Here is a 17,858-nt window from a genome sequence, read left to right as displayed (position 1 = left end):
ACCACTGTCTCGCACATGGTCTCACATACCTCTGTGTAGGGACCATTGGCCGTGTGCACGTCCTCCACCAAGGTGCCAGCTCCATGTACACCATCTGCGNTTCCCCTGTGTGACCGCGACCTCGTCCTCGCCCATATGCGACATCACCACCAACCACACACCATCAAAAAGCCCATGCCAAGGTACTTCAATTTCAATCAAACATTGACAAATCTACATACCGAATCTCACTTGTACATGGCCACAGGACCCCCCTACCATCGCGACTTAAGAAATGGCATCACAGCCTGCTTTACACCGCGCAACACACCAATCTAGATCTTCAGCGAGGATGAACAAAACTAGTTTCTTCTCCATTTCCCGTTGTGACGCAGTGTTGCGCCATCAGTCTACAAAAATCCGATTCAGTGGCCAATGGCGCTACTGGCGGAAGCCGCCTTAAATAAATATATTTTGAGCTTATTTGCGGTAAACATCTTCCACGGTCGACTTTTTATGTTGTGGAGACCAATCAAGCCTCTCGCTCCGGCTGCGCCGGCAGGGAGGCTCGCCACACGTGGTGCAGCCGGGCGTAGGCCAGCACCTGCCCCATGATCCGGTCGGCCTTCGCCTCCACGTCGGCCTCCCGCCGGAGGCGCCGGTCCCTCGCCTCCTCGTCCTGGTCCCGTGCGCTCTTCTTGTTCGATGGCCGACCCATCACATCCTTCATCCGTAGTGGCGTTCGCTTCTTCTTCGTCGTCTTCTTTATGTCTCGTGGGCTCGACGTTGGACTCCGCGGGGTTGTGGCTTGTGGCGTGCAGGCAGCGAACCTGTCCGAAGCTTCTTGCTCATCGTCTTGTTCATCGACTTCCTCGTAGGCCACCATGCGCTCTGCAAAGTTGAGTGTGAGGAGGTGCTGCTGCCGATTCCAGACCTCTTGTCGCCACCTCGGCGATCGCACCGTGCCGTCTTCCATCACCTCCGTCAGCTGTTGTTGGCCGGCCATCGTGCTGTGTTGTGTGTTGTGTTGTGAGCTAAGCTTTTCGCCCTTTTTGTAGTTGATGGCCGGGCTGGGTAGTGGCTGGCTATTTGTGTAGCGGACCCCATGGGGTGTTAATAGCAATGTGTGGCGCAACTCCGCCACCTGGTGTGTGGGCGTATCACGCGCCCGCAAACTCAAACACCAAAGCCCCAGAGCTCAGGGCAACCAATCTCCGGCGCAGAAATAGTTCACTCCGCCGCCATTCGCTGTAACCATGTGTAGGCGATCTTCTCTATTGCACTATAAAATATATGATATGTGGAACAACTCCACTCCACTCCTCGGACCCGGGTGGTGGTGTTAGTGGGCAGATCCCGGGGGTGTGTCGGTGGTCACTCGCTCGAGACTTCGGTGGGCGCGCGGCCGTGCAGCCAAAAGAAGCGCCCCTTCCGTCGCAGGGCGACGATCCACGGGTCGAGCAGCGTCTTGGGCACGTTGTAGGGCCGATCGACCCCGTCCTTCCACGCGAGGCCCTCCTTGGCCTCCACCGCGCGCTCGACCTTGCACACCATCTCCCTCATCAACTCCTCTTCATCGATCTTTTCGACATCGTCTTCGTCTTCGTTCTTTTTCTTCCTCGCTTCGCTTTCGTCTTCTTCTTCTTCGCTTTCGTTCTTGTCGTCGTCGTCCGGGCCGGACTTGAAGCTTTTCCGGCGAATCGCGAGCAGCAGGTCTCGCTCGGCCTGGGCGGCCGGGTCGCCCTCCAGGTCGAGCACCAGGTCGCGCCCAGCCAGGATACGGTTCGCCTGGAAGATCAGCCGGACGTGATTGTACGGCTCCTCGCCTCTCGGTGCCGCCGTCACTGTGTGTCGTGTGTCGTGTGTCGTGTGTCGTGTGTCGTGTGTCGTGTGTCGTGTGTCGTGTGTCGTGTCAGGACGTCGAGTCTACGGTAATGGGGGAACCAGGATGGGCGAACCAGGGAGAGTGGTGGTCTCGGCGGTGGTGCCGGCGCCGGAGGCCTGCTTGGCCAGCTCGCGCTCCTTGCGCTCCTCGGCCTTCTTGCGCCGTTGCTCGGCGCGCAGGCGCATCGTCTCCTCGATCTTGGCGAGCTCCTGCTGCCTCTCCTCCGATCGATCCTTCGTCTGCTGCGCAAAGAAAAAAAAATACAGAATTAATAGATAATAGAAATAATAGTAAAAATAAAAAGAGTAGTGTCTGTCAGTCAACACAACACGACGCACACAGCGCGACACACGCGCGACATTACAGGGTTCGTGGTGGTAGCGAACAGCGGAGAGACCTTGGACGCTTTGGCCTTTTGCTTGCGCTCGGCCTCCTCTTTCCTTCGCTGCTGCTTCTCCTTCTGCTTGCGCCGCTTCTCCTTCTTGGTCAGGTGGTCCTGGCACGCGTATCGCTTCAGTCAGTCACGACCGACTGGCCGCTCCTCAGGAAGCGCACCTTGGCGGGACCCAGGAGCTTGGTGATCGTGTTGTCCGTGATCAACTGGTCCCGATACCTGACGACGTCATCACAGCAGTCAGACCACTGCACACGCTCACGCTCACGCTCACGCAACGCACGCGACGCAATGCGACACACAGAAACGGGGGTTGGGCGAACCGGGCTTTGAGATCGCGCCACTCGTCGCTTTGCCAGCAGTGAGCTTCGGCGTAGAGGGTCTCAACCGCCATTGCGTTTGCTGTGCGGCGTGGGTGTGTGTGTGTGTGTGTGAGTGTGTGTGGTGTGCGTGAACGGAAGCGTAGGAGAGCCGATGCACCGCACCAACCGTACCATTGAGCACCAGGTGGCAGAACTTTGCGATTTCATCGACGCGAATCGAGTAGCCCGCCTGTCTTGGGACGATCAGCACAACGGTGATGGGGTCCATGGCAATGAAGTTGAGAGAGAAAAGAGGACCTGCTTGTGGGTGAGCGTCCACTCCTTGATGTTGACGTCGATGGCCTCGATCGTGAGCAGGCTCTCTGTCGGCACCACGCACACCGCGTAGACCTCCACCTGCGGTAGAGTATCGCGTAAGAAAATACATAAAATAAATAAAAAGGAAATATTAAAAACGAGGGGCGTACGGGAGAGGGCGGGGGCTCGTGGGGCAGGAGCAGGCCGTGGGCGAAGGGGCCGGCGACCACCCCGCAAAACAGCAGCCGCGGCCTACCGCGCACCCCCTGCGTAGTGGCTCCGGCCACGACCTCGATCGACCGGTGGTCCTGCTGCTCCTGGCGGCCCCCTTCTTCTGTTGTCGTGGTCTCGTCCGCATAGCGCTGGAGAAGCCGCTCCACCTCCTCTCGCATCTGCTCCACGTCCATCTTCTTTATTTATAAATTATTTGTTATGTTGACCAGGTATAATTTTAAAAAGAGAAAAACGAAAGAAAAATAAGTGTTTGAACGAAAAGAATGGATAGGGAGGAAGAGCGAGGGCCGTGCAGGTACTTTGCGCAGGGCTTCTGCCGCGCGGGCGACCAGTGTCGCTACCGCCACGACCAATACGCACGGCGCCCGCCCCCTCCAGTCGGCGTTAGCCCCTCGTCTCCGTGCAAGTATTTCATGAGGGGCCACTGCAGAGAGGGCGCCCGTTGTGCCTTCGCCCACCACCGCCCTCGCCATCACCACCACCATCACCACCGCAGCCGCTCGCCACCGTCGACAGAAAATAGCATCCACTACCAGGCCGGTCATCATCATGGCCACGACGACGACGATGGCGACTGCATGGAGTTCTCGTCGTCTGGCGATGATGAAGAAGAAGAACTGCAACCACAACACAATCTGGACGAAGAAGAGGTTGCGATGGACATCGAGGGCGCGAGGAGCTGCGGCCAGACGACGGTGGTGCCCTACGCGGACCGGGGCCTCCGGTCACTCCTCAGCTTGGGTGGGCGCGCACCCGGCCCGGCCCGCCTGCTCGCCATTCCGGCCTTCGAGCAGCGTCGCGGGGCCTTCGGCGCCGGCACTCGGCGGGTGCGGATCGTGTGCCTGTCCGACACGCACATGAAGCACGCCTTCCTCACCCCGTTCATGCCTCAGGGCGGTCCGTGCCTCCATCCAACGACACTACAGCTTCAGCTTCAGCTTCAGCGCTGTGCGCGATGACGGACACAAGATTGTGACTGACAACCATGTGGGCACGCACGATGGTTGGCGTTTCCCTGCCGCACAGATGACCACATCCTGCTGCACGCGGGCGACTTCACCAGTCTCGGCCGGGTGGAGCACGCCCTCGAGTTCAACGAGTGGCTCGGCACGCTCCACTACCGCCACAAGTTCATCATCAGCGGTATGACACACGCACGCGCGCCACCGCACACGCACACGACTGTAGTTCACATTATATAACATTCTCTCGTGTGTGTGCGTGTGTGGGTGGGTGGGTGTGCAGGCAACCACGAGCGAGTGTGCGGTGACGTGCGGAGCCACAGCCGCTACGCGGGCCTGCTGACGAACGGGACCTACGTCACCCATGGCTGCGTCACCCTCGAGGAGTTTGGCGGGCTCACCATCTTCCTCTCGTCCTGGGAAAAGAAACACCGGGACAACACCTCCGCCGAGCCGGAGCTCTTCCCGTGGGACCACCCGCGGCTCTTCCCGGGCGAAGAAAAGAACGAAAGCGAAAGCGAAAACGAAAGAGAAAGCGATGGCGGCGGCCGGCGGGGCGTGGACGTGCTGGTGACGCACCTGCCCCCGCGAGGCGTGCTCGACACAGTGCGGCTGGTGAAGCATCGCGGCAGCGCTCGGCTTCGCGACCGCGTGGCGCAGATTCGACCAACCGTGCATGTGTTCGGCCACGTGCATCGGGGCGGGGTGGAAGCGAGCAACGGCACCACCTTCATCAACGCGGCCAACCCAGGCACCAACGGACCCATCGTCTTCGACTACTACTATTGACCTCCGCTGCATGGCCATCTGCTCCACCAGCGGGATTCGAACCGCCCCCGCTATGTGGTTGCACGGTAGCACTAGATCGTTTTGATTGGTGCGTTCCGAGTAAAGGACAGACCAACGGCCGAGTTTTCCCCGATTGTGCCGCCACCACACCATTTCTTGGCCCACCGCCTGTCACCCCTATCACCACCCAGCCACAGACAAAGGCCAGAAGGAGGAGTTGGTCTCATTCACTCGAAGAAGTACGATTCATACATGAAGTCCACCCACGTCCTCTCCCTCGCCATCTTTCTTCTCTTCGTCGGCTGCTTCGCCCACGTCCGAGCCCAGGGTATCTCACTATGATTCATTCAGTTGTCGCTTGAAACATGTTTCATGAAGTTGATCTTGTTTGATGTTCTTGTTTTCCCTGGTGTGGGCCAGGCGATTGCGCGCTGTGCGAGGTGGCGGTCAAGTACATTGATGGCTACCTGCAGCAAAACTACACGCAGGCCCAGATCACGAAGCAGCTCGAGGTGGCGTGCGCCCTCTCGCCGGCCCCGTTCCGCGCTCAGTGCGACGCGTTCGTGGACTACTACGCCCCGCTGATCATCAGCTACATCGCCAAGTACGAGTCGCCCGCCAGCGCCTGCGCTCAGCTGGGCCTCTGCACGCCGGCTACGGCCGATCCCGCCGTCATCAATCATCACATGGCCCGCCCTCACCGTACGTTGCCCAAGTTGTAGGTCTACACTTTCAACTGTTCAGTTCACTAACATTCACTATCAAACATATAATTTTGTTGCATATTATAGATCCGAGCCAAGGCCAACATGGCAGTAAGATGATACTCCAGAAGGTGGAGGCTACGGAGCAGGAGATGTGCGTCTTCTGCACGATGGCTGTGGGCTCGCTCGCGGCCTGGCTCAAGCAGAACCCGATGGGCGTGGCTCAACTTGAGGCCTACCTGGAGGGCCTGTGCCGCCTTACCCCCGCTGCCGGCGATTGTCGGCAGTTGGTCAGCGGCTACGTCACGATCGCTCTCCACTTCCTCGAGTACGCCGAGCCGCACGCCGTGTGCCAGCAGCTCACCTTGTGCACAAACTAAGAAATGGGCCTTTCGCTGAGTATGGTTGAGCCAATAGAGCCTCAGTACAGCGCAGATTGTCTTTTGCTTCTTTCCAGCGACTTGAACTAGCTTGTCTTTAATCCAAAACCATGAAGAGCATCATCGCCAGCGTCTTCTTGGCTTTTGCCGTCATTCTGTGCTTCGGCTTCGCCTCCGTCCAAGCCCAGGGTAAAATATTGTTCGTCGTCTTCGTTTTTGCCCCCCCCCATTTCCCTGGTATCGCTTTCGTTCTTTTTTGTTGATGGTGGGCATTGTGTGTCGTTGTTCAGGAGGCCAGGACTGTGCGATGTGCCAGCTTACGGTGATGTACGTCGAGGGCTACCTGCAGCAGAACTACACCCAGGCGCAGATCGTCAAGCAGCTCGAGGTGGTGTGCGCCCTCGCGCCCGACACCTTCCGCGACCAGTGCGACTCGTTCGTGGAGTACTACGTCCCAGTCGTCATCGCCTACATCGTCAAGACCGAGGACCCCAAGACCGCCTGCACCCAGCTGGGCATCTGCACCTCCTTCGCAGCCACCGCCCCCAGCCGCGCCAAGCAGCTGCTCACGGAGCAATAAAAACTCGCGAAAACACAAATAAATAAGCTCCCTTTTTCCTCAATTTATTCTGAATTGCTTTCCTTTCTCTCCTTTATCTTTTCTTTCTTTTTACCTTTTCTGCACGTACCTCTTCTGTACTCTTGCTCCAATACAATCGGGGGGTGCGTAGAGCCCTGCGCCCCGCCGACCAGAGCACCGCCCCAGTAGCGGACTGGACCCCGGTGCTCAAGTGGCTGCGGGCCCAAGGCCGTCCCTGGGCCAGCTCACCACCGCCTACGCGCGAGAGAACCACGCGAGGTCCTAGAGTGGGGGATCGCCAACGGCTGCCGCACGTGCAGTGATGATATTCTTCAGATTACTTGGAATGTAGCGGTGATGAGGCTGACTCACATTACACTTGATAGCACAGCTGGGGCTGGTTGGGCGGACAGAATGTGAGGAAGGCAGTGGAGCCGGGCCGCATCTCGAAGCGCCACTCGTTGGTGGCCTTGGCCACGACCCGCACCACCTGGGCAGTGCCGCGGATGTGCCCGTCGGTGGAGCCGTCGAAGGTCTGGCCGCCCAGGCGCACGCCGTCGGTCGCGTAGGCCGACGGCGCCTCGAACACGGTGAGCCCGGCCTCGGCGTGCCACGCGCCGTGGGTCAGCCGCACCGTCACCGACGCGTTGGCCGCGCCCGGCGCGATGTCGCGGTGGTTGACGATCACCTTGCGCACGCCCGACTCCCTGTGGCCCACGCTCCACACGCTCAGCTGGTGCTGGCTGCTCTTCACGTCGAGCAGGCGCGACCCGGCCGGCAGGATGTAGGCCTGTGCGCCGCGGCCGATGGTGCGGGCGAAGGCCAGCATTGCGTAGTAGAGCGGGTGGACCTCGGGCACGTCGCCGGCGCCGTAGCTCCAGGGCGCGTAAGCCGCGCCGCTGCCGGCGCCGTGGAAGTTCATGCCGCGATAGCCCAGCGCGGCCCCGTTGAAGAGCCAGTCGATGGCCCACAGGCCGGCGCCGAACGCGTCCGACACGCCGTGTGCGCCGCCGCACGACACGCTGTTGGTCTCGGCCAGCCAGTACTCGACGCCGCGCGCGCGGGCCACGCCGAGGCCGTCGAGCTGGGGGCCGTCGGGCGTGAGCTTCTGGCTCACGAGCTCGGGCAGGCTCACGTTCTTGCCGCCGCACACGGACAGGGCGTAGGAGTGGACCGACACGGTGGCCAGGCGCTCGGCGTTCAGGTCGATGAACTTGGGCAGGAACTGGAACCAGTCTTTGTGGCAGCAGAACGTGGCACCCTGGAATTTGACTTGGTGGCCGACCGCACTCTGCACAGCGCGCGCGATCGTCTCGGCGAATTGATTCCACTGCTCGTTGTACCTGCGGCGTCACGTCAGCACACGACGCACACGACACACACACGACACACGACACCACACACATGTGACGCACACGACATGACTCACAACATGCGTACAGGGCGGTGGTCCATGTCGATTGGTTTCTGTAGGCCTCTGTGCCGGCGTAGAGGTCGACCTCGTTGCCTATCTCGAGGGCCTTGACATGGCGCGCCCACCGGGTGGCGCCGAACTGGTCGGCCAGGTACTTGATCTCGTTGAGCGCCAGGACCGGGTCGGTGCCCTCGCGGAAGTTGAGGTCCATCACCAGCTTGCCCTCACCGCCGTCGAGCTCGTCGAAGAATTTGGCCAGCTGCTTGATCAGCTCCGACGGCGACCCAATGTCGTGCTCCACCCACGCCGGCGGTGTGGCCCCAGGCGGCCGCCACCTTAATTAACAACAATATATAAATTAACACAAAATTAATGAAATTAATTAAAATAACAAACAAAGAAGAGAAATGACTGCATACCACGTCTCGTCGGCACTGTTGCCGCCGATGCGCAGGGTGGGCGCGGCGCCGGTGGTCTCTAGGAGGTTGCGAAAGAGCTGGAGGGTGAGGTTGTAGTGGCCGGCCTGGGCGTAGGGCATGAACAAGTGGTCGATCGACCACTCCACAGAGAACCCCGCGAAAGACGGGTTGATGGGTCCCACGGCACCGTAGTCCACGCCCTGCTCGGTGTTGAGCAGGATGTCCACCACGTCGACGCCCTGCCCACCACTGACAAGCAACAACAGCACAACGGCCACACAGACGCCCAGCACCTTCCCAGCCATCTTGTGTGTGAGCTGAGTCCAGTTTTGTTTGCCACAACCAAAGGTCACAAGAGGAAGGCGACGAACAATTCTACACGACGCACTCATTGGCCGGTGGCCTGCAAGAAACCGGCCAATCAGCAACGAATGAAGCAATCGATTGTTTCGTTCGCTTCAAATTTTTTTGCAAGATAGTTTCAATTGCGAAATTGCGAACGAAATAGCAAAGCGGCGATACCAACCACTTGGTCGCGGAGCCGACCGGTCATAGCAGCTGATCGATAGGCCTGCCCACCGCGATATGCAACAGAACGGCAGATATGGCTCGCGTCCGCAGGCGCCCCCGGCCCAGCAACAGCCCGCCTACTTCTATGCGGCCCCCGCCCCCGCCGGCGCTACGCCGATTTTGATGATGAATCAAATCCCGCAGCAGTCTCCTCAGGTCATTGCGAATGGAGGCGCCCCCGCAGCTTCGCGCGCCGCCCCTCTTCCTCTCCACCCTGCCTACCCCTTCCATCCTCAAGTGTACCAGTACCCGCAGCAACAGCAGATGGCCGCGGCCACCCCCGCCATCTACTCTCAGCCTACGCAGCAGCAGCCACAGCCACAGCGACCTTCTGGGATCGTCTACGTGGCGGCCGCGCCGAGGCCTGGCCAGGCCGTGATGCAGCAGCCCACAGCTTTCTACGTGCCCGCGTCGTCGAAGCCGCAGTACATGCCGCAGCCGCTCACCAGCCAGCTGGCCCAGCTGAGCATCGCCGCCGCCGGCCCAGCTGAGCAGGTGAAGCAAGAGCTGGAGGCGGAGCCCAAGCGCTGCGCGGCGAAGAAGCAGCCCAAGCAGGACAGGCAGAGGAGGGAGAAGGCGGTGGCGGCCGATCAGCAGATTGTATTTTACCTCAACGGCGAGAAGACCCAGGTCGACAACGTGGACGTGGCCACCACCCTCAACGACTAGTTACGCACCTTCCTGCCCTCTCCCTCCATTGGCCCTTTGCGTGCACCGTGTGCTGACACTCGAACACACACCACACACACACCACACACACACACAGTCTCCGTGACAGACCCGACTACCATGGTGCGCAGCTACACCCGGAATGCGCACACTTGTTGCTTGCTTGCTGATCAGTTGCTGTTTGTTGACCGCGCAGGCACCAAGTTCATGTGCGGCGAGGGCGGCTGCGGCTCGTGTACGGTGGCGATCGACATGGCGGACGACACCGGGGCCACCAAGACCCTCGCCATCAACTCGTGTCTCCGGCCTTTGGCCAGCTGCCACGGCCTCAACGTACGTCCGCATATCCGCATGGCAGGCCAACACCACCACATTCACTGTTTTTCAGATCGATGATTGATGGGTGTGTGTGTGTGTGTTTGTGTGGTGTGTGTGTGCAGGTGACCACGATCGAGGGACTCAACGGCGACGCCGAGACCAACCCCATCTCCAAGAAGCTCGCCGATTCCAACGGCAGCCAGTGCGGCTTCTGCAGCGTGGGCATGGTACGTTGATATATATTTATTTGTTGATATTAATTTGTTTTTTTCTCTTCTTAAATTTATCTATATTTTATTTGTCATTTTGTGGGCCGCAGGTGATGAGCATGTACTCGCTGCTCAAGGAGAAGCCCAAGCCAACGCAGCAAGAGGTGGAAGACCACTTCGACGGCAACTTGTGTCGCTGCACCGGCTACCGCCCGATCCTCGACGCCATGAAGTCCTTCGCCGGCGACGCCGCCTCGGCCGCGCCGGGCTCGCAGTGCAGCGCCGACATCGAGGACCTCTGCCGTCGCACTGGGTACGCTGAAATTTGACGCATTCACTGCATAACTGCCATATTTGACCGGAATCAATTGACGTGTGTCGTGTGCTACATGTGTGTGTGTGTGTGTTGTGTGCAGAACGTGTGTGAAAAAGGCGGGCGAGGCTCCCAAGTCTGCGCTCCAGTTCCGCGACGCGCTCGGTATGGCGTGGTACGCGCCGGCCACGCTCGACGCGCTTCTGCAGCTGCTCAAAAGTGCGCCTGCGGCCACCAAGAAGTTCGTCGTCGGCAACACCTCGATCGGCGTGTACAAGGACCAGAAGCCCGACATGTGGATCTACATCAGGGACATTACAGAGCTCCAGGTGCGTACACACGACACACACGACACACACGACACGCGTGCCTACTGGCCAATACTTAGAAGTGTTTGACTCGATAGAAAACGGAGAAGACGGCAGCTGGCCTGACGATGGGCGGCGCGGTGACGGTGAGTCGGTTCATGTCCTTCCTGGAGGAGACCGCCGCTGCGGACAAATCCGTGCGCACCGCCTTCATCCCCGTACTCCTCCGCCACCTGAAGCTCGTGGCGAGCCCGCAAGTGCGCAACGTGGGCAGCGTGTCGGGTGCGACTCCCTGACCTGCATTTTTCATTTTTATAATTCTGATTTAATTCTTTTCTTTTCGTTTGTTATTGTATTGCTATTGCTATTTTTATCAGTATTAATTTCTTAATTTCTTAATTTCGTTTCGTAATGGTCAGGTAATTTGATGATGGTGCACAACTGGGCCTTCACGTCCGATATCTGGACCATCCTCATGGCCGTGGGAGCCGAGCTGCGGCTGCTCGACATCAACGGCAACTTCCAAAATGTGCCGTTGTACGGATTTGAGAAGGTTCGCAGCACACGCACCACCGCACACAGCCACGCAATACTGAGAAGAATTCATGAATTGATGTGATCGCAGGTGGACATGACCAACAGGATCATCTACTCCATCACCGTTCCGTGGGCGACCGTGCCGGGAGGCTTCGATACGCACAAGACTATGGTCCGTCACGTCAACTCGCACGCCATCGTCAACGCTGGTACCTGCACCTGACGTCTCATAATATGTGACTTTTCTGTGCGGTCAACTGAGCGTTTGATGTGTGCGCCAGGATTCCGCGTGGAGCTCGACAGCAGCTATCGCGTGACCAAGCTGCCCACCCTGGCCTACGGCGGCGTGCAGAAGTACCCGTGCCGCGCCGAAAAGGTGGAGGAGTTCTTGGTCGGACGCTCCTGGAGCGATCCCGCCACGCTCAAGTGTACCACGTTTCCTCTTCTTTGCTGCACCGCGCATGACTCACATTCCGTTTGTTTTTGTTTCGTTTTCGTTATTTGTTATTTGAATGGTAGATGCGCTGGCTTTGCTGCAGACCTCGCTCGTGCCTACGATCGACCCGACCGAAGGCCGCGTGGCCTACCGGTCCTCCCTCATCCTCACCCTCTTCTACAAGTTCTACCTGGCCCAGCTCCCAGCCTCGTCGCTTCCTCCCCAACTCGAGTCGGCGATGCACCACTGTACGCTCTTCACCCCCTCCCCTCTCGAGCGCTTGATACGCACACGCACACGCACACGCACAGCTGACGTTCGACCCGTCTGGGGTCTGGGCGGGTGATTCCAGTCGTTCGGCCGGTGAGCAGTGGCGAGCAGTCGTATGGCACCGACCCGTCGGAGTACCCGATCTCCCAGGCCATTCCCAAGATCGACGGCGTCGTCCAGACCAGCGGCAAGGTACCTTGTCAACGCATGGATACTGAGCAGCTTCTTGGTGCCAAGGTGATTGATTGCTTCGTGCTTTCTTCTTCGTTCTTCGTTCTTCGTTCTTCGCTCTTTTGGTGCGCTCTTTCAGGCGGTGTATGCCGACGACGTGACGCCGAACAACGCGGCCTACGCCGACTTTGTGCTGACCACGGTGGCGACCGGTGACATCGTGTCTGTCGACCCGTCGGCCGCCCTTCAACTTCCCGGCGTCATCGCCTGGATCTCGGCCAAGGACATCCAGCCCGGTACCCACCTACCCACCCTAATTACATTTAAATATACCTCTGCTCACTGTGTCCACACACACACACACACACACGACACACACACACACACGACACAGATCGCAACACCATCACGACTGACCCGGTCCCGGTTGAGTGGCACGAGCCCGTGTTTGCTGACAAGAAGGTCATCTACAACGGCCAGCCCATCGGTATGAGCACACTCGAGACCACAATAGGCGTAGCCCTGGCCTTGGCGTTCATTCCTCGCATTCCTGATGGCTTTCTGGGTTGCCACGTGATGCAGGCTTGATCGTGGCCGAGAGCTACAGAAGGGCGCGCGAGGCCGTGCAGCTGGTGAAGGTGACCTATGACGTCAGCAAGGCGCCCAAGCCGGTCCTGTCGCTGGACGAGGCCATCTCCCGCAACTCCTTCTTCCCGCCCTACCCGGGCACCACCCCCGTCGGCCCCTTCACCACGGGCGACCTCAGCAAGGGCTTCGCCCAGTCCAAGCACGTCCTCCAGGTACACAATTTTTTTTATTTCATATTATACATTATATTTTTATATTTTTATATTATATTATATTTTCGTAATATTCTTTTTTGCATTTTTTTACAATGCTATTTTGTGGGAACACCCAGAATTCGGTCTCGGTCGGGTCGCAGTACCACTTCCACATGGAGACGCAGAGCAGCGTGGCCATTCCGGAGGAGGGCCAGGCGATGAAGGTCATCTCGTCGACCCAGTGGCCTTCTCTCATGCAGAACCTCATCTCGCGCGTCACCGGCGTCAACAGCTCCAAGATCACCGGTAACGTTGTACTCCCCTTCGTCTAGCTCAAGCCAAAGGCTGCTGACGCTGAGGCTCTGCTAAACTCTGCGTGCGCGCAGTGGAAACGAGGCGCGTGGGCGGGGCCTACGGAGGCAAGATCACCCGATCGGCGATGGTCGCCACGGCCGCCGCGGTGGCCTCGAAGAAGCTGAAGCGGCCCGTTAAGCTGTCGCTCGACATCAACACCAACATGGAGATGGTCGGCAAGAGGCACCCGTTCCGATGCGACTACAAGGTCGGGTTCGACGACAACGGTAACGGAAACCCATCGCCCCGGTTCTTTCGCAACTCGCTCACACCGACACGACACACACCGCGCACCACACGCACACCACACACACCGCGCACACACACCACACACAACATGCAGGCAAGATCAATGCCCTGCAGATGACCCTGTACGCTGACGGCGGGTGCTCCTACGACTCGACGGCCGGCAGTACGCGCCCTCGCATCAATATACAGCTGAAATCGCTGACCTGCGTCCCAGCTCTTTTACTGACCCTACCACTGCAACAACCGGTTGCGGGTCCTTCCGCCAGCCGTGGACATGGCGCTCACGTCGGCCGACAACTGCTACTTCGTGCCCAACTACGCCATCGAGGGCAAGCTCTGCTTCACCAACCTGCCCTCCAACACCCCGACCCGCGCTCCCGGGTACCTTGCCCCTTCCCCAGATCTAGTAGGCACCACCAGCGTCTCAGTCTGACGTGTGTGTTGTGTGTGTGCTGTGTGTGCTGTGTGTGCTGTGTGTGCTGTGTGTGCTGTGTGTGCTGTGTGTGCTGTGTGTGTGTGTGTGTGTGGTCGTGTGTGTGGTGCCACATGCGTGTGGTGCGTGTTGGTGCGTGTTTTTTTTTTTTTTTTTTTTGAAGTTGCGTGCCGGCGATCTACTTCATGGAGAGCGTGGTGGAGTCAGTGTCGGCCTATCTGGGCCTCTCGCCCGACGTGGTGAAGCCCCTCAACTTCTACGCCAAGGGCCAGACCACCCCCTACGGGCAGCCCCTTCCCTACTTCAGGTAAATCGTGTGCGGTGGTGCGTGTGCTGTCCATATGTGGATTTGTGGACACGGCTTAATGTGCGCATTTTTTTCTGTCGCCAGCTTGGGCTCGCTTTGGAATCAGCTGAAGGCCAGCTGCAACTATGACGCCCGCAAGGCGCAGGTGCAGCTCTACAACAGCAACAACCGCTGGACCAAGCGCGGCATCTCCCTCGTCCCCCTCAAATACGGCATCTCCTGGGCTGGAGCCAAGTACACACCCCTTCTCGTCACGACACACACCGCACACACCGCACACACCGCACACACCGCACGACACAGGGCCGCCAGCCAACTAATTAAATGTGCATTTGCCTTCTGTTTGAAGGTATGGTTGTCAGGTGAACATCTACATGGACGGTACGGTGGGCGTGGGCCACTCGGGCGTGGAGGTCGGCCAGGGCATCAACACCAAGGTGGCCCAGTGCGTGGCCCACGAGCTCGGCATTCCGCTCGACCTGATCGCCATCGACCCCACCAACAGCTTCATCGCCACCAACGCCGACCCCACCGGCGGTTCCATCACCTCTGGCCTCAACAGGTACATTCCCTCTCTGTTCAACATATTGCATCATATTTACAATATATATACTTATAATATATATATAACTCAACATGTTGCTCATTGTTTGATATGTGCGTTTGCCGCGGAGAACAGCAAGATCGTGATGGAGGCGTGCGACATCCTGAACAAGCGGCTGGCGCCCCTGCGGACGCTGATGCGGCAGGACAAGAGGGCCGAGCCCACCTGGCAGGAGCTGATCACCAAGGCCTACGCCGCCGGCGTCGAGCTGAGGGCGCACGCCTGGATCACCGCGCAGACGCCCAACCCATTCGCCTACAACTCCTACGCCGTAGCCTGCACCGAAGGTACCTTTTCGCAACCACACCTTATATAGAACACAACACGCGCTTGCCTGACACACGACACATGGCACGACACGCAGTGCAAGTGGACATTCTTACGGGCGCCACCGAGGTGCTGCAGACCGACATTCTGTTCGACTGCGGCGTCAGCCTGAACCCCGACGTCGACATCGGTACGCTCTCCGGTTTCTTTGTGTTGACACCGACAGCTGACCCGGTTTTTGGTCTCGCTCCTGGGGCAGGTCAAGTCGAGGGCGCCTTCATCCAGGGCCTGGGCTACTTCCTCACCGAGTACATCGAGTACGACCCCAGCGGCAAGCTGGTGACCAACGGGTACGTTAGCCATTATTTAATTTTTTTATTATGTATTATTATTTATTTTAATTTATTATTATTACTTTGTTATAAATTAATATTCATATTTTTGTCTTTTGCTTTCTTCGCCCTCTCCCCTGCTAGCACGTGGGAGTATAAGCCGCCCTCGCAGAAGGACATCCCCATTCGCTTCAACGTCGCGCTCCTCAAGGGTACGTTGGCGCCGCACGCGTGTGTTTAGGGGTAGCACGACACACACATTCACCACACTAAAAATCGGTGTGTGTCATGCCGTGTCGTGTTGTGCGTGGTGCGTGGTGCATTTTCTTGTGGGTTGCGCTTGCTTGCAGATGCGCCCAATCCTGTGGGCGTGATGCGGTCCAAGGCTTCGGGCGAGCCGCCGTACTGTGTGGCGTGTTCAGTGTACTTTGCGGTCAAGCAGGCCCTCGCCAGCGCCAGGGCCGAGGTGGGCCAGAAGGGCGACTTTGCCCTGCCCGCCCCGGCCACCGTGTGGAATGCCCAGCAGGCAGCCGGCGTCCAAATCGAACAACTCTACTGGTGAGGCGGAGCGCACGGTGGACGCAATCACCGTACACGGCTAACATAAACGCCCATACATTTCTAGAAATTGTTTTTCTTTATTTTATTTTTATTTTTATTTTTGCACGGAAGCATGGAGGCACTGCCGCAGGAGCTGTGGGACCTCGTCGTCTCTTTCCTAACCCACCCTGTACTGCTTTCTTTTCTCGCGACTTGTTTTTTAAGTTACTTTGTGTTGCTTGTGCTTCAGGCACTTGAGCTCTGCTCCTTAGCTTGGGTCGGTGGGGGGGGGGCATTTGCAGAGGGAGTTGGTAACAGCAGCGCGGGTATGCCGCGACTTCCACCACGCCATCTTCGCCAACCCGCAAACCCGCGCGGTACGTTTTTTGATTGTCTTAAAATTATTAATCCGTCCTGACGGACTGCAATGCAGCGCTTGACGCCGCGGTTTGATGAAGTGGAGAGTCAAGATGTGGTCTTCGATGACGGCGGGCGCTGCGCCCGCTTCGGCGATCTCCCGACCGACATCACCCCCCAATACCCGGATCCCAATTGCAACTCAGCCTATGTGCACTCAGGCCACACGCTGGCCGCACTCTACTCACCAGCGTCGGCACCGGCTGTGGTGCACTTCCGCATCGACTGTTTCCCCAGTACGTTCAAGTCAAGTTGACTCTGGTTGGCCGGATTGACTTCTTGACTCACCTGGTCGTGGATGCAGACCCGAATTTCTGTGTGACGGTGACCCAGGCGGTGCGGCCCAAGGGCAAGCGGGAGAAGGCCTTCCTGATGCACCCAACCTTGCTGGAGAAGACTATTGCAGTGGCCTACTTTCCTGACGGCGACATTCTACGAGCTGGGTACCAAGAATACGACCACAACAAAGCGCGCGTACACGTGCCGCCACACACACACACACATGCACACGCACACGCGGCTTAATTACGCACACTCGTGGCAGGCTGGGACATCGTTCTACGACCCAGTTCGGCCAGGGCGACATCATCAGTGTGCAAGTGGGCCTCCGCGACATGAATGCCGCTTCGTCGAACGAGCCCAGCTGGTCCCAGTTAACTTGTGCCCCCGCTCCACAGCCTTGGTCAACTCATCCCAAATCAGTAGTCTCACGACACTACATGCAGGGTTGTTCGTATGGGTGCACCTACCTCGTTGGAAGATGCTGTCGTGTCGCACAATGTGCATCCCTATGTGATCTTTTTCAAGAACTTCCGCATGGTCCACCACCCCTTGGTACAATGTCACACAATCTTGTGTGTGCCTGTGCGTTGTGTGCATTAGTCTTGCACTTGATTTTATAACATGTTTCTGTTCTCATCTATTGCCCCCTTGGTCAGGTGTTCCCCTACATGGATGTGTCGGAATCGCCTCTGCGCGTGGGCGTATGCTTCACTGATGCTGGTGAGAATGTTCGCATTGTGGCGCCATTGTCTGCTGGCGAGGGCCAATTCAAGCCGCTCCTGCCCACTGTACCTGGGACATCCCCTGCCGTGGTGCTGGCCAGGAAGCCCTCGGTCCCAGTGGCAGACAACCAGACAAAGCGAAGCACGGGCACCATGAAGATGCAGCCAGGCTCGTGCCAGCTGTGTTAATTTTGCAGCTACATCCTTCACATCCAGGAAGAAAAAGAAAAACGAAAGAAAATGTAAGCAAGCGTTTAAATTAACTAAAATTAACTGTTCGTTGCCAACGCTCGGTCGAGCCACAACAACCCGACAAGGACACCACCTTGGCCGCACGAGAGGCTAAGGAGAAGAGCTGCACGCGACCAGCAACTTGAATCAGTCTTTTAAAAAAAGATTAGCTCGAAC

General features: G+C 58.2%; 7 protein-coding genes and 1 pseudogene across 7 annotated transcripts in view; 4 read left to right on the top strand and 4 right to left on the bottom strand.

Annotated features, from left to right (window-relative positions):
* Nucleotides 1–46, bottom strand: part of ACA1_052890 (uncharacterized protein) — a gene marked incomplete at both ends in the record, with an annotated part of 1,250 nt that extends 1,204 nt beyond the window's left edge. The window contains one exon of the mRNA XM_004343949.1: nt 30–46. Within this exon, the coding sequence (XP_004343999.1) occupies nt 30–46 (17 nt within the window). The remainder of the gene's footprint in view (nt 1–29) is intronic.
* A 465-nt stretch (nt 47–511) lies between these two features.
* ACA1_052880 (uncharacterized protein) lies at nt 512–865 on the bottom strand (the record flags this gene model as incomplete). The annotated part of the gene is made up of 1 exon (XM_004343948.1): nt 512–865. The coding sequence occupies one exon, from the start codon at nt 863–865 to the stop codon at nt 512–514; it is 354 nt and encodes a 117-aa protein (XP_004343998.1).
* Nucleotides 866–1,353: 488 nt separating this feature from the next.
* Nucleotides 1,354–3,285, bottom strand: ACA1_052870 (uncharacterized protein; the record flags this gene model as incomplete). Its single annotated transcript, XM_004343947.1, is given in 8 exon segments — nt 1,354–1,823; nt 1,938–2,106; nt 2,229–2,375; nt 2,390–2,477; nt 2,582–2,660; nt 2,753–2,810; nt 2,879–2,977; nt 3,049–3,285. The coding sequence occupies 8 exon segments, from the start codon at nt 3,283–3,285 to the stop codon at nt 1,354–1,356; spliced, it is 1,347 nt and encodes a 448-aa protein (XP_004343997.1).
* A 405-nt stretch (nt 3,286–3,690) lies between these two features.
* Nucleotides 3,691–4,863, top strand: ACA1_052860 (Ser/Thr phosphatase family superfamily protein; the record flags this gene model as incomplete). Its single annotated transcript, XM_004343946.1, has 3 exons — nt 3,691–4,009; nt 4,139–4,255; nt 4,358–4,863. 3 exons carry the CDS (start codon nt 3,691–3,693, stop codon nt 4,861–4,863), a joined length of 942 nt encoding a protein of 313 aa, XP_004343996.1.
* A 252-nt stretch (nt 4,864–5,115) lies between these two features.
* ACA1_052850 lies at nt 5,116–6,553 on the top strand (annotated as a pseudogene).
* A 347-nt stretch (nt 6,554–6,900) lies between these two features.
* Nucleotides 6,901–8,665, bottom strand: ACA1_052840 (lipoprotein, putative; the record flags this gene model as incomplete). The annotated part of the gene is made up of 5 exons (XM_004343945.1): nt 6,901–7,356; nt 7,378–7,611; nt 7,645–7,870; nt 7,968–8,276; nt 8,364–8,665. The coding sequence occupies 5 exons, from the start codon at nt 8,663–8,665 to the stop codon at nt 6,901–6,903; spliced, it is 1,527 nt and encodes a 508-aa protein (XP_004343995.1).
* Nucleotides 8,666–9,308: 643 nt separating this feature from the next.
* Nucleotides 9,309–16,051, top strand: ACA1_052830 (aldehyde oxidase and xanthine dehydrogenase, molybdopterin binding domain containing protein; the record flags this gene model as incomplete). The annotated part of the gene is made up of 27 exons (XM_004343944.1): nt 9,309–9,598; nt 9,697–9,722; nt 9,796–9,932; nt 10,040–10,144; nt 10,237–10,439; nt 10,543–10,768; nt 10,846–11,029; nt 11,167–11,300; nt 11,373–11,493; nt 11,566–11,712; nt 11,804–11,968; nt 12,073–12,182; nt 12,301–12,457; nt 12,556–12,648; nt 12,744–12,961; nt 13,081–13,249; nt 13,330–13,524; nt 13,641–13,709; nt 13,813–13,927; nt 14,143–14,286; nt 14,371–14,520; nt 14,636–14,848; nt 14,966–15,177; nt 15,255–15,347; nt 15,417–15,507; nt 15,634–15,701; nt 15,840–16,051. 27 exons carry the CDS (start codon nt 9,309–9,311, stop codon nt 16,049–16,051), a joined length of 4,047 nt encoding a protein of 1,348 aa, XP_004343994.1.
* A 111-nt stretch (nt 16,052–16,162) lies between these two features.
* On the top strand, nt 16,163–17,639 carry ACA1_052820 (uncharacterized protein; the record flags this gene model as incomplete). Its single annotated transcript, XM_004343943.1, has 7 exons — nt 16,163–16,198; nt 16,332–16,406; nt 16,463–16,682; nt 16,751–16,889; nt 16,991–17,098; nt 17,172–17,280; nt 17,385–17,639. The coding sequence occupies 7 exons, from the start codon at nt 16,163–16,165 to the stop codon at nt 17,637–17,639; spliced, it is 942 nt and encodes a 313-aa protein (XP_004343993.1).
* Nucleotides 17,640–17,858: the final 219 nt, after the last annotated feature.

This window comes from Acanthamoeba castellanii, assembly GCF_000313135.1.
Source record: "Acanthamoeba castellanii str. Neff unplaced genomic scaffold scf7180000084594, whole genome shotgun sequence".
Classification (NCBI taxonomy): Eukaryota; Discosea; order Longamoebia; family Acanthamoebidae; genus Acanthamoeba; species Acanthamoeba castellanii.
Note: the sequence above shows the minus strand (reverse complement) of the source record. Positions and strands in the feature narration are given on the sequence as shown.